Source organism: Loxodonta africana, chromosome 4 (genome assembly GCF_030014295.1).
Source record: "Loxodonta africana isolate mLoxAfr1 chromosome 4, mLoxAfr1.hap2, whole genome shotgun sequence".
NCBI lineage: Eukaryota > Metazoa > Chordata > Mammalia > Proboscidea > Elephantidae > Loxodonta > Loxodonta africana.
Window position 1 is genome coordinate 110,120,288 of NC_087345.1, and position 15,239 is coordinate 110,135,526.

General features: G+C 36.8%; 1 protein-coding gene across 13 annotated transcripts in view; it reads right to left on the reverse strand.

Annotated features, from left to right (window-relative positions):
• CCDC91 (coiled-coil domain containing 91) overlaps positions 1-15,239 on the reverse strand; it is a 449,582-nt gene that overhangs the window by 170,321 nt on the left and 264,022 nt on the right. For all 13 annotated transcript variants that reach the window (XM_023555097.2, XM_003405370.4, XM_023555080.2 and 10 more), the window contains one exon: positions 1,019-1,126. In XM_023555097.2, coding sequence (XP_023410865.1) covers positions 1,019-1,126 — 108 coding nt within the window. The remainder of the gene's footprint in view (positions 1-1,018; positions 1,127-15,239) is intronic.

The following is a 15,239-nucleotide window of genomic DNA, read 5'->3' on the forward strand; positions in this document are numbered from 1 at the left end:
TAGATGGTCCATTTAAACCAAACATACTGGCAATCATACTAAATGTAAAAGCCTTAAACAATATATTTAAAAAGCTGAGATTGTTGGATTAGATGAAAAAGTAAGCCACAACTATGTGCATTCTATACTCCATTGCCATTCAGTTCATTCCAACTCATGGTAACCCCATATGTTACAGAGTAGAACTGTTCTGTAAGGTTTTCTTGGCTGTGAACTTTTATGGAAGCAAATGGCCAGGCCTTTCTTTTGTGGTGTTTCTGGGTAGTTTTGAACCACCAACCTTTAGATTAGTTGTTGAGTGAAAAATGTCTGTGCCACTCAAGGTCCTAATACTATTTCTAATTTTGTTTTCCTAATTCTTAGTAGATTTCCCTTCCATAATATGAAACAGTTCCTTTAAATAAAGTTGATTTAATTTTCACCTCCCAAGTTTTATTTTATTCTCTAAAGTGTTACTGGGAACTTCTTGCATACGTTATGAATAGTACACTATGAATGCTCTTAAAGTGACTGTATAATGTAAACCAACTAATCATTTAAGCCTTCTAAGACATTAAATCAAGAAAATAAAAAATAAAAAAATTCAATAGAAAAATCGTACCAAATAGAAATCAATGCCTATACGGGAAAAAAGAAACATAAGTACTTCAAAATTTTTGTGTGTTATTTCTAAACCTTACATCATTTGAAAAAAAAAATTTTTTTTTTTCAAGTGCCATAATACTTTCATAGCTATCTCTCCACATTTGTTATTTGGTAAATATTATTATAATCCAGTATCTAACATAAGAATTATCATTAATTTTGGGGAGACTCACATATTTTAGGCCTGTAGTCCTATTTCAAGTCTATCATAAAATTCCCAAACTTTAACTTTGTGTTTGCACAAGCATATTTTTCTCCAAAATACACCAAGGAGGGTAAATGGCACAAAACTGAATAAATAGTTACAGAGTTCTCAGGCGAGGGGGGGTTAGAAGAAAAGTATAAATCTAAGATAGATGTGTACTTTTATTACCTGAGCATTTAGCAGCTCCTCACACTTGTGTGCTTGTTTCTCAATTGCAGCAATGTACTGTTTTTCAATGGCTTCTACTTGTTGCTTAACTGAAGACTGTAGTAGTGCCTGAAAACAAACAAACAAAAAAGTCATTTGGAGCTCAGACAAAACTTGGAGTCGGAGTCTACTGTTGGCATGAGAATTTTTTTGACATTTGTGCATATCTGAAATTTGATACTCTTCTGCATCTACAAAATATGCATGTGTGAGTACTGAAGCACATTCAGATATAACACCACTTTAAGCTTTCATTTTTGTTTTCCTATTGCCAATATTAGTTTTTTGGCTCCAGCATTCCTTCCACACACCTTCTTCTTAAAAACAGCAAGTCACAGAAGATGATAAAGAGAGTGAGTAGTTCTGTTAAATATAAACTCAGTGTAGCGAAGACCACACAGGATGAGAAGCATATGAAAGCTGCTTTAAAAAAAAAAAAAAAAGGCAGAAGGAAAAAAAAACCAGACATATTTCACTGGCTGACAAAACTCCACATCCTCTCGGCACACTGAAATATCCCATGGGCCAAGCATGATCTTCAAGACCACAAGTCAAGTAAAAGCAGATGGAAACTCTGAGCAATTTCAAACATAAAAGAACTACCCCCCAGGAAGTTCACACCCATAAAGTGAAAAGGTATAAGTCAGCATGTAGAAGTAAGAATCCCAAGGCAGTATTCCTAAAAAGTCATAAAACTTGGGATACTGGACAAACTTAACTGGATAGTGCGAATGCTGCATCCTCAATCGGTTAAAAGACATTCGCACTATTCTAAGGGAAGTCAAATCAGCATTTGAAGATGTCCCACCCACTCACTTTCTTATTGGAGGTGCTTAAAATATTATCTTTTTTGCTTTCTATTTTTTAAAGCATTATATGTTATGCTTAAATGTTCTTAATATCTTACATGCTATTTATAAATCCTAAATCATTCTAAAATATGTACTCGACCATATATATAAAATCTCTTTAGCAAGTACTCTATTTTTAAAGGTCTATCTGGATAATAAACTACTCATAATCAAAATAGTAAGTTGAAACAGACACAAGCCTTATAGAAAACAGACCTTTGGCACATTCACCAAGAAAAAGAAAATAAGCCAAATCTCTTAAATAATCTCCGTTTTGAAAATAGATTTACTTGGTTGCAAATAACACGCATTAAGATGCTAATAAATATTCATTTTTCTTTTTTTTAACTGTAACAAAAATATTTTTAAAACCCCTGGAATGGTCTCTCCAGTTTTGAGATAATTAACTTTCTTTTGCAAATGTTAGATGGTCTGATGATGCTACTACTCCTGTAATTCAGTAGTTGTCACTCTAAAACTGCAGAAAGAATTACCAGTAAATTAGCAATAGAATATAAAGCTCTGAGATTTAATAAAAATACTTTGTTGTTGCTGTTAAGTGCCATTAAGCCTATTCCAATCCATAGTGACTCTATGTACAAAAGAACAAAACACTGTCCAGTCCTGCACCATCCTCACAATTGATGCTATGTTTGAGCCCTTTGTTGCAGCCACTGTGTCAATCCATCTCTTTGAGGGTCTTCCTCTTTTTTGCTGACCTTCTACTTTACCAAGCATGATGTCCTTCCTCAGGGACTGATCCCTCCTGCTAACATACTTGAAGTACATGAGATGAAATCTCGCCATTCTCACTTCTAAGAAGCATTCTGGCTGTACTTCTTCCAAGACAGATGGGTGTGTTATTCTGGTGTTAGCCCTTGATTTACAGGATGCATGTTTTCCAAAGATTCCATAATAATTAATTCATACTAATCATATAGAATTATATAAAAACATTTATAAACCAAAATGTAATCTCCTTACAATATGAATAGATAATTTAAATACTAAATTTACCACTGGTTCTTTATAATATACTATTTGTTGGGCTTCAGAAAATTTGAAGAACAGTATAGTTATAGGCAACTCTCTTAGAATAATCAGTATATGGTAACTACAGAGACACAGCATCTTTTGTAGGTAGAAAAACACCATTCTCTTTTGGGACTTGTGATAAGACAGAATTATTGTTGCTTAATGGAAAGGACTGTTTTCACTTTCCTATTTGCCATATAAACACACCAACACTTGGTTCCAAATAATCCTACGTATGCACATTGCACATGCAGACAGGCTTAAACTTCTAGGCAGCCGTTAGACTGCTAGACATGAGACACACTCACTGGGATCAAACACTCTATGGTGCTAAGTCCACCTGTGCTCAAGCCGGACCCATGAGACACATGCAATATTGACAAAGTAAAAACTACTATTATTATTTATAAAGCAAACAGTAAATAATAACAGATTCCCAAAGGGAAAATTCTTACCCGTCCTGAAATTACCCATGTCCTTTCCTATGTTGCTGGGCAGGCATGCCATGGTTCAAGTCGGATGCTGTGTTCATGTCTTCACTGCCTTTGGCTACCACCATGCTGCCCAAAGCTCCTGCTCTGCTACTGGGACTTACTGGCCTCTGCTGCCAGCTGCTGCTACACTACCTGGGCCTGCGGGGCTCTCTTGCCACCACACTGGCCAGGCCCCTGTTGCCCAGGAGGAGAGGCATGCAACCCCTGCACAGGGCACACTTAGACTTCTCTTGCTCTACACAGGTGTTACAGCTCTTTTAGTTCCACTGGCAGAGCTCCTGCCAAGAGGCATCTGGCTCTGCCCTGCCATAAGAAGACCCCTAAACAGGATCCTCCAAGGCAACCTGTGCACAGGGCACACTAAGGTCTCTACCCTGCATGGGCAAGTGTTACAGCTCTTTCAGCTCTGGTGGCAAGCCTCTGGTGCAAAGGTTCTGCTGGCAAGCCATCTGCGCAAAGGTGCTCAGCTCTCGCTCTATGGGCCAGCAAGCCCGCCACCCCTGTTTTCTGCCATCTCGTGCCATCATCAGTTTGTTCTTTCTTCTGAGTCTAGGTGATTTTCACTGCAGGGACACCAGGTCCATAGTTCAAAGGACATGCTCCACTCCAGACTCTTCTTCTTGATGGTAGTGAGGCCCCCTCCAACATATGTACTATTGATCCTTATACAAGCCTACTTCTTGTCAACCTCAGGGCATGGTCCTCCCACTAGGACCACAAACTGACCAATCCTCTCAGTAGACCACAGGTACTTAATTTGCATAGTAAACTGACCAACCTCCTTAGTAGACCATGAACCATTCAATTTGCATACTTCCAACCAATCATTTTGTGGGATTTAAAAGAACATGGCTAGAAAGGCCATAGGAAAGCAACTCATTGCACCACATCCTACAATACCAAATTTTGATTTGTAGCTGTTGTTAACTGTTAGGTGCCACTGAATCAGTTCTGACTCACAACAACCCTATGTACAACAAAAGGAAACACTGCCCTGTCCTGAGCCATCCTCATGATCACTGCTATGCTTGAGCCTACTGTTGCTGCCACTCTGTCAATCCATCTCATTGAGGGTCTTCCTCTTTTACTCTGACCCTCTACTTTACCTATTATAAAGTCATTTCCAGGGACTGATCCCTTCTGATAGCATGTCCAAAGTATGTGAGATGTAGTCTGGCCATCCTTGCTTCTAAGGACATTCTGGTTGTACTTCTTCCAAGACAGATTTGTTTGTTCTTTTGGCAGTCCGTGGTATATTCAATATTCTTTGCCAACATCACAATTTAAGGGCATCAATTCTTCTTCGGTCTCCCTCCAGCTTTCACCTGCATATGAGGCAACTGAAAACACCAGGCCGTGGGTCAGGTGCACCTTAGACTTCAAGGTGACATCTTTGCTTGTCAATACTTTAAAGAGGTCTTTTGCAGCAAATGTGCCTAATGTGATGCATGCTTTAATTTCTTGACTGCTGCCTCCATGGGTGTTGGCTGCAGATCCAAATAAAATGAAACCCTCGACTTCAATCTTTTCTCCATTTATCATGATGTTGCTTACTGGTCCAGTTGTGAGGATTTTTGTTTTCTTTATGTTGTGGTGTAATCCAGACTGAAGGCTGTGGTCTTGATCTTCATGAGCAAGTGCTTCAAGTCCTTTTCACTTTCAGCAAGCAAAGTTGTGTCATCTGCATAACGCAGATTATTAATGATCTTCCTCCAATCCTGATGCCCCTTTCTTCTTCATATAGTCCACCTTCTTGGATTACTTGCTCAGCATACAGATTGGATAAGTATGGTGAAAGGATACAACCCTGACGCACACCTTCCTGACTTTAAACCATGCAGTAGTCCCTTGTTCTGTCCTAACAACTGCCTCTTGATCTATGTAAAGGTTCCTCATGAGCACAATTAAGTGTTCTAGAATTCCCATTCTTTTCCAGGTCTTCCATAATTTGTCACGATCTACACAGGTGAATGCCTTTGGACACTCAATAAAATACAGGTAAACCTCTTTCTGGTATTCTCTGCTTTCAGCCAGGATCCACCTGACATCAGCAATGATATCCCTCATTTCATGTCATGTTCTGAACCCAGCTTGAATTTCTGGCAGTTCCCTGTTGATAAACTGCTGCAGCCACTTTTGAAACATCTTCAGCAAAATTTTACTTGTGTATGATATTAATGACATTGTTCAATAATTTCCACATTCTGTTGGATCACCTTTCTTGAGAATAGGCATAAATATGGATCTCTTCCAGTTGGTTGGCTAGGTAGCTGTCTTTCAAATTTCTTGGCAAAGATAAGTGAGCGCTTCCAGCCCTGCATGCATTTGCTGAAACACCTCAACTGGTATTCCTTTAATTCCTGGAGCCTTGCTTTCTTCCAATGCTTTCATTGCAGTCTAGGCTTCTTCCTTCAGTACCATCAGTTGCTGATCATATGCTACCCCCTGAAATGGCTCAACGTGGACCAACTCTTTTTGGTACAGTGACTCTGTGTATTCCTTCCATCTTCTTTTGATGCTTCCTGTATCATTTAATATTTTCCCCATAGATTCCTTCAACATTGCAACTCGAGGCTTGAATTTTTTCTTCAGTTCTTTCAGGCTGAGAAATGTCGATCATGTTCATTCCTTATGATTTTCTATCTCCAGGCCTTTGCACATGTCATTCTAATATTTTATCTTCTGGAGCCGCCCTTTGAAATCTCCTGTTCAGCTCTTTTACTTCATCATTTCTTTCTTTTGCTTTAGCTACTCAATGTTCAACAGTAAGTTTCAGAGTCTCTTCTTACATCCATTTTGATCTTTTCTTTCTTTCCTGTCTTTTTAACGACCCCTTGCTTTCTTCATGTATGATGTCCTTGATGTCATTCCACACCTTGCTTTGTCTTTGGTCGTTAGTGTTCAGTGTATCCAATCTATTCTTGAGATGGTCTCTAAATTCAGGTGAGATATACTCAAGGTCGTACTTTGGCTCTCATGAACTTGTTCTACTTTCCTTCAGTGTCAATTTGAATTTGTATATCAGCAATTGATGGTCTGTTCTGCAGTCAGTCCCTGGCCTTGTCCTGACTGATGATATTGAGCTTCCCCACCATCTCTTTCCACAGATATAGTAGATTTGATTCCTGTGTATTCCACCTGATAAAGTGCACATGTATAGTCACCATTTATGTTGGTGAAAAAAAGTATTTGCAATGAAGAAGTCGTTAGTCTTGCAAAATTCTATCATGTGATCTCTGGTGTCATTTTTTATCACCAAGGCCGTATTTTCTGACTACTGATCTTTCTTCTTTGTTTCCAACATTTAGCATTCCAATCACCAGTAATTACCAATGCATCGTGATTACATGTCCGATCAATTTCAGACCGCAGAATTTGGTAAAAATCTTCAGTTTCTTCATCTCTGCCCTTAGTGTTTGGTGTGTAAATCTAAATAACAGTTGTATTAACTGGTCTTCCTTGTAGGTGTATGGATGTTATCCTGTCACTGACAGCGTTGTACTTCAGGACAGATCTTGAAATGTTCTTTTTGATGATGAAGCCAATGCCATTCCTCTTCAATTTGTCACTCCTGGCACAGTAGACCATGACTGTCTTATTCAAAATGGCCAATACCAGTCCATTTCAGCTCACTAATGCCTAGGGTATCAATGTTTATGCATCCCATTTCATTTTTGATGATTTCCAATTTTCCTAGGTTCACACTTTGTATATTCCAGGTTCCGATTATTAATGGATGTTTGCAGCTGTTTCTTCTCATTTTGAATTGTGCCACATCAGCAAATGAAGGTTCCAAAAGCTTGACTCCATTCACATCATCAAGGTCTACTCTACTTTGAGGAAGTGGCTTTTCCCCAGTAATATCTTGAGTGCCTTCCAACCTGAGGGGCTCAACTCCTGACACTGTATCAGACAATGTTCTGCTGTTATTCATAAGGTTTTCACTGGTTAATTCTTTTCAGAAGTAGACTGTCAGGTCTTTCTTTCGAGTCTGTCATAGTCTGGAAGCTCAGCTAATACCTGTCCACCATGGGTGACCCTGCTGGTATTTGAATACCAGTGGCATAGCTTCCAGTATCACAGCAACACACAAGCCCCCACGGCATGACAGATGCGTGGGAGTGATTTTTAGTAGATTGTATCCCAACTGATTTTTAGATTATTGAAGGAACAGGTAAATAAATTAAATACAATAATATTGTCTCACCATAATTAAGAAACAATTTTAATAGCTGTTTTTTTTTTTTCTCTAGCAATTAACTTGTATACCATATACTCATTTTCTTCCAAACTTCAGGGAGGCAAGTGCTCATAAGATGTAAGAGTCAAGTGAGAGGCAAAGCTGTGGTTTTGAGCTCTTTTTTTCTCTATGCAAAAGCAACTGACCTTTTATATAGTTAGAACCTCTCATCTTAGCCCCAATTCAGCTATTTAAATCCACACATCTAAGATTAATTACAAAAGGAACATCAAACTAGGTCCTGGGAACATAAAGACTAAAAACATAAAAGTCTGTCTTCATTAAATTCAGCTTATTGATGAAAGATAAGCATGTTTTACATAATCACATACCATAGAAGTATGCCAGGTATTCATCAGAGAAAGAAAAGATATCCCCAGTCCACTTGTAGGGCTCACTAGCATATACAGAAAGCATTAAATAGGTAAGAACAGCTGGAGCATAAAACCGGAGTTAAGAGTGACAGTGAATGGTGAGGCCCAAAGGCAGAAAAGCAGGCAGGTGCCAGACATTGAAGACCTTGTATGCTACAACTAGGAGTTTAGAAATTTAGCCTAAACTACGCAACAGTAGAGTTATTAGTGTCACATCTAAGTAACTGAGGTAACTTTCAAAAACTGTCCTCATAACTAGAATATTAACCATCATGGACATATTTAAACAAATGTATGCACTGATGCTAGTCATTTGCTTTTATGGCTCTCTCTACTACTGTATAGCTGAATATTTACTTTCCAATGTAATAATACCATAATAATTGCCTTTAAATTTCTCATATATTGTTAAAGTATAAAGATGAATATTGACCTGACATCTCCCTGCTGTTTTTATTTTTTCAGTAATTTTCTCTATATGTACCAAGATAAAAGGAAGTCTTTCTTTGGGCTGATACAATACTATGTAAAGATACAAGAAAGAACTACTTCCTTTATAAACTATTTAAACTGTTTCTAACATACATAAAGCATTTGGATGTTATGTGTAGATAGAAAAAATAAGATGTATCCCAATATATTCTATCATGAAAAGAATACCACCAAGGGCAGGGGATGCTTTGCTGACTTTCAATAAATATAGTTCTTAATTCTATCAGAGATTTGCTGCATCATCCTAGGGAATTTAACCCACTCAGCTTGATGAAAACTATCATACTTGTTTAAGAGTGATTTTAAAGGTATGAACCAGACTGCAGGTTCCTGTAGTACAGGAGCTTTATCTTCCTCATCCTTATATATCATGCACAGCTTCTTACAAAGTGTCTTGTACATAGTAAGCACACGCAGTTGATATTTGTTGAGTGTTAATCCTTGTAAGAAGGTTGATATTTAAAAAATCAAGGTTATCAAAATACCAGTATTTACTGGAAGGTTCACTAGGTTTAAAATTATAACTACCAACTTCAGTTACTAAACATGTCCCTGAGTATATTTAATCGCTATCAGGGACCTCAATGTTTTAAGCTTTATTATTTTAGACTGGAAATGTTCATTATTTCTACAGTATATTTTGTGAATAGCATAAAATGTAGTGTGTGAAGCATTATAAAACCCTTGGAAGGAAAAATATGTTATATATTCTACAATTATTACATGCACAGAAAACAAAGACATTAAGTCAAAAACTGCCATAGCCCAGCCAACACACATAAGCAGTTGATGTGCCAAATTTCTAAAATATAACCAAATACATGCTAGAATTTAAATGACACAGGGTAGTGGACTACTGCAACTCAGGCTACAGCCCACTGTCCAAAGAAATTCAGTTTTTCGTTTCCCTAGAAACAGCCATACTGTTACAGATCTGATTCTATATTCACCAAATTAAATGACTTGTCCATATTTGCAGAGCAAACATGTCTAAAGAACCAGATAACTTCCAAAACATTAATATCATGCTGGTATTGAGTATACGACCTTAAAAGAATACATTGTGACTAACTATAGGAACAGTAGATTTTTTAAAAATCACAAAACATTTTATCTATTGATCTTTAGGTCACATTTTACAAATACAGAAAAATACAAGGATATAGAGCAAGCTAGAGGCAAAACATAATAATTCGGTAGTACCCCCACTAGAATTTCAGCCCTTTGGAAATTGGAGTCTTTCTTTGTGCAATTCACTGATGTACCTTTACCCATTGTACCTAGAACGCTGCATGGCACGTAGAAGAAATTCAACAAGTACTTGTTGACTAAACTGAATAAATGAACATGATATTGAAATGTCCAAGTCTGATTATTTGCCAAGTCTGATTACCCACAGAGAAACTACTAAAACTTTTCAGTTGATTACTGTCTGTAATTATACTCTTAGTTTACTTACTGACTACAGTAGTACAGATAAAACAATTGCTATGTCATATGAAATCACACGCAATTTCACCTTTCTTAAAAAAAATCAAAGTTTACATTTATTTCAGAACTTTTCAAATTTTCAACTAAAAATAAAATGAGTAAAACTAAAAGAAATGGATAGCTTGATTTATTTTTCATGTATGTTTGATACTTTATAAACTAAATATACATAATGTTAATACTACATATACATACACAGATATATACATACAAACACACATATACACACACACACACACCCATATATACCAAAAAAACCAAATCCATCACCTTGGAGTAGAATTCTGACTTATAGCAACCCTACTATTTTTAGTAGAGCTGCCCCACAGGGTTTCCAGGGCTGTAAATCTTTACAGACACTGACTGCCACATCTTACTCCCACGGAGCAGTGGGTTTCAACCACTGACTTTTCAGTTAGTACCCAAGTGCTTAACCACTGAGCCAACAGGCTTTCTTTATATACATATACATACACACACATATATATACACTATGAGTCGGAATCGACTTGATGGCAGCAGGTTTGGGTTTTTTTGGTTATATGCGTGTGTGCGTGCGTGTAAAGGCCTATGATCAATGAGGAGCTCTGGTGGTATAGTGGTTAAGTCCTTGGCTGCTAACCAAAAGGTCAATAAAATCGAATCCACCAGCCACTCCTTAAAAACCCTATGGGGCAGTTCTACTGTGTCCTATAGGGTCACTATGAGTTGCAATCGACTTGACGGCAATGGGTTTGGGTCTTTGGTATGATCAATGCAACTGAGGTACAGACGTAGTTGTGTTAGAGGGAAATGTTAGGCTATCTTTGAAAACAGTGTTCAGACAAAAACAGTACTTAGACATTACAGAAAATTTTAAGATACAGACAGAAATAATGTGATTAAAACCTATCATCAAGAGGTGATTTAAAAACACAGTATAAAAAGGGACTAAGGAGTATAATCTAGGAAAAAGACTTGAACCTGGTCTTCAGGCTTTCATTTACTCAAAACAGGCTACAAATTCAAGTCCAGGTTCATCATCTCCTGCTACCCAGGCTGGCAGAAATTAAGCAACATTCAGATCTCGTCAACTCAACCCTCGGGGAATATGAAGGTGCACGTTCTTAAAGAGTAAATTCCAGATGTCTGAGGAGTGAGAGAGTGATGAATTCAGCCCTATTTCTTTTTAGAAAACAAGAAGCAACTATTATCTAAAATTTCAGAAAAGCTAGATTAAAAAACAAAAGGTTTCTCTCTTCCCTTAATTTAAAAAAGAAGTAACAAGGTCATATTGAGGCTGCTGAAAATTTATCCTGTTACAGATCCCAAACATTTGGAACTGCGATGATTGTGAAGTTTTTCTACGTATTTGAATTACAGTGCAGTGGTACTATACAATTCAAAAAGGAAAATGTTAAATTATGGGTGTAGATCTAAACATGGAAATTTGATATAGTCTAGCCATGCTATAAAGTACTTTGGAGGCTATGAAAGCCAAAGAAAATCTTCAGAAGAAAGGGAATCATTCCTGCTGGCCTTGTTCTTAAGGGATTCTAGTAACATAAGAGTTGTTACCTCAAACACCACAAAAGTCTCCCAGTGAAAATTTCTTTTGTGCCATGGACAACACATTAAAATTAAGAAGTTTCTAAAATTAAGTACAGCACAGAGACTCTGCATATCTGCCTTCCAGGCACTTTAACCTTCTGAAAAGCTGCCATATGGATATGCCTCTCCCTCAGATGCCACAATATTGTTCCTTGCGACTTGAACAAGGGCTACAGTTTCAATTAAAAAGGAAAATAAAGAATGCTGACTGAAACAACTTCTTCAGAATTCCCTGTAGCATTAAAAAAGAGCACCTGGTTATTAGACTAAAGGCCTGTGCATCTCTCAATTTCTGAAACATGAAATCAGGAACTATGGGAAAAAAGAAACCCATCTACATGTCAGAAATATTTGGCTTAAATATACATGTATTAACTTCCCAATAAGGCAGAATATTTTGCTGGATAGAGTCCTACATCAAGCCCTGAGTGACCTGACTTTTCCTTGAAACTCTTCCTCTGCTTATACTTGTTATATATGTTTTATCCAATTCTGGAAATGATAAAGCCTGGAGGAGGAAACTCAGGCATAGACAATGATGGAAGCAAAATTTACGTTTTAAAACTGTACAGACTTCCATATATTTTGAATTTTGTATCGCATGCCTGCATTACCTTGTCGAAAAATAAGGTGTTTTGAAAATATAAGGCAAATCATTCTATCCTTATCATTTATCCTTGGTATAAAATCTATATCCTAATATATTAAGTTTTGTCACAGCTAATTACTTAGAACTTAAGGATGAAATCAAAACTAACACTGTATTTTGATACCGGGTTGCAGGCTTACCAGAAATGTGACAGATGTCTTAAATGGCTATTCTTCAAAATGTCACTGGTTCTTATATTTCTGCTTCCCTTCCACAGAGTCTGTGTTTTATAGTTCAGGCTGATGAGTAAGGTTAAGCATTCCTCTCATTTTTTCAAAATGGCAAGAAATTAATAATTAGAAATAGACCCTTATAGACATCATCTTTAGAAACGATTTTTTACATACATATCCTTGTTTGGACTTAGAAAATTTAATAAGGGTATCCAACTTTCATCAATTTATCTTCCCTGCCTTTAAGTGAAAAAAAAAAAAAAGAAGAAGAAGAAGAAGCATTCAAAATTAGCATATAACTAATATTACAGCACTCAAAATGAGAAATATTTCCTCATTTCTCTGGAGAGCATACAATAAAGACAGTAAGCTATTTCTTTTATTGGAAATCTCATTCACACTGAATTGATTTAAGCACCACAAAGCTAGTTTAATTTCAAATTTGTATTATATCAAAACCACCTGCTCTTTAACTTGCCAGAGGAGAGCACCTCAATGAGCAGAGTATTTTTTGCTAAAACCAACATAGATACCATAGATTCATAAGGTGGTTATATTTAGAAAAAAGAAATCATCAGGGGCATATGTAAAATATAGAAGTTCATGTGAAATAAAGAATTCTTGGTATGCTTTCCAAATAAATGTGAGAAGTATTACTGAACAGTGTTTAATGAGTATTAGAAAATGACATAGTTGAAAATAATTGGTTAATTAAATATAATAAGTTATTTAAACATTATACATTTTATTTTATATCACAAATTTCCAAAGAAATAAAGCAAATGGCAATAAACTGTTGTCTAAGTTTCACTTCTCAAAGTTGGCAATACAAGACTCTTTACATAACTTAAATCCATACAGAAAGGAAGAAAATGGCAAAAGAAGGGTATCTTGAGTTTCTCCAGGAAACATACTCCCAAATCGCACTGTGAAAACTGGCCCTTTCTGATAAAAGCAGACCTCCTAATAAATAAAATTCCTATTATGCTAGAGTATGAATAGATGTTTTTGAACTCAAGGAGAAAAACAGGCTACTGCTTAATAGTTAGAGCAGTTTAGCATGTGAATTACATACATGCAAAGATAAAGAGCCTTAAAGAAAAACAGCACGAGGTCAACTGCAGCAGCAACCACCTTTCAATTTAGGGTATTTAATTTAGTTTAGAACATGATGAGAGAAGAATCTGAGCCCTTTGAAAAGTAAATTCTATAGATACTGCAAAACAAAGCAGGGGATTACAAGCAGAGGCCTCAAGAGTAAAGTACAACATACACAAGCAAGAAAAGTTGCAGGAGCAGTATTGAAACGTGACCTAGCCCAGGACAGAAACAATAGCTATCTCAAATGATAATGATGATGATACTAAGCAAAACCAAACCCGCTGCTGTTGAGTCGATTTCCACTCATAGCGACCGTATAGGACAGAGTAGAACTGCCCCATAGAGTTTCCAAGGAGCGCCTGGCGGATTTGAACTGCCGATCTCTTGGTTAGCAGCCGTAGCACTTAACCGCTACGCCACCAGGGTTTCCAATGATAATGACAGCTAACAGTAACTGAGCACTTAATACGAGTCAAGGAACAGTCTGAATACTTCATGTGGCATAATACAGGTTGCTAGTATCCCTTAGTATCCAATCTCTTCCTTTTCCTTTTAATAATAGAGCTGTTTCTCAAGTTTTGGCTGGACACTTGGTTGTCTACTAATTCTAGAGACTATATTTCTCAGCTTATTTGACCGTTAGGTATGGCCATATGCTTAGGGCTGGCCAATGGCAATATGAAACGGAAATGAGGAATTTCTACTTAATGTTCTTAAAAATGAAATTGCTTGCTCCTCATGAACTCCTTCCATCTTCCTGAAAGCTAGAAAGTAGACAAAGTGTTAGTTAATTACCTTTAATCATAGGGATGAAGATAACTGAGACAGTCTGCTTAGATTCAGAGACAGAAAGAGCCACTTGTTGAGAACTGCTAAGCTACCCCACAAGTCTGGATACCTGAATAGATCCATGGTGCGGAGCCTACCTACTTACCCTGTACTGTTACATAAGTGGAAATAAACTATCTTTTGTAAACCACTGTATTTTGGGGTTCCTTAGTATAGCAATTTAGCCTATGCCCTAACAAATACACAGATACTAATTTATTTAAACCTTATAACAACCAGAAAAGGTAGACATTATTATAATCAAACACTCTTTAAAAATTAAGAAACTGAGGCATAAAAAGGTAAATTAAATAATGTACAGGAGAGCAAAGAATCGAGCCAAGGAATTCTGGATGTAGACTCAGCTCTTTTAACAACTATGGTATGCTACCTTTCACTAACTGAGTTTTGGTAGCTAATAAATAAATAATCTGTAACACACACACTATACACCCATGCCTACCCACACCCATACCTATACCTGTGAGGTCTCAAGAGTGACATAAAACACATATAAGCAAAAAAAAAGGATTGAAACACTGAGATAGCCTAGGACAGACACGGGAGTGTGTGTGTAATTAGCCTGTATATCTACTTTGCTTGGCAAATCTGTACATCATCTTACTTACAGAGTTAATGCACATTATTTTTTTTTTTTCTAAAGTCTATTTAACCCTTTTCAGGCACTACCTAAAATTGAAAATCCAGTTAGAACAACAGAAAATAAAGGACCACATAATTGATATATTACATTGACTGGAGTAATTACAGAACTCATATTCTTTATAGATATTATCATGAACTCACCCCTCCAGCATTATTATTAGAGGTAGAAACCTACTGAATAAGCTTAGCTAATAGGGA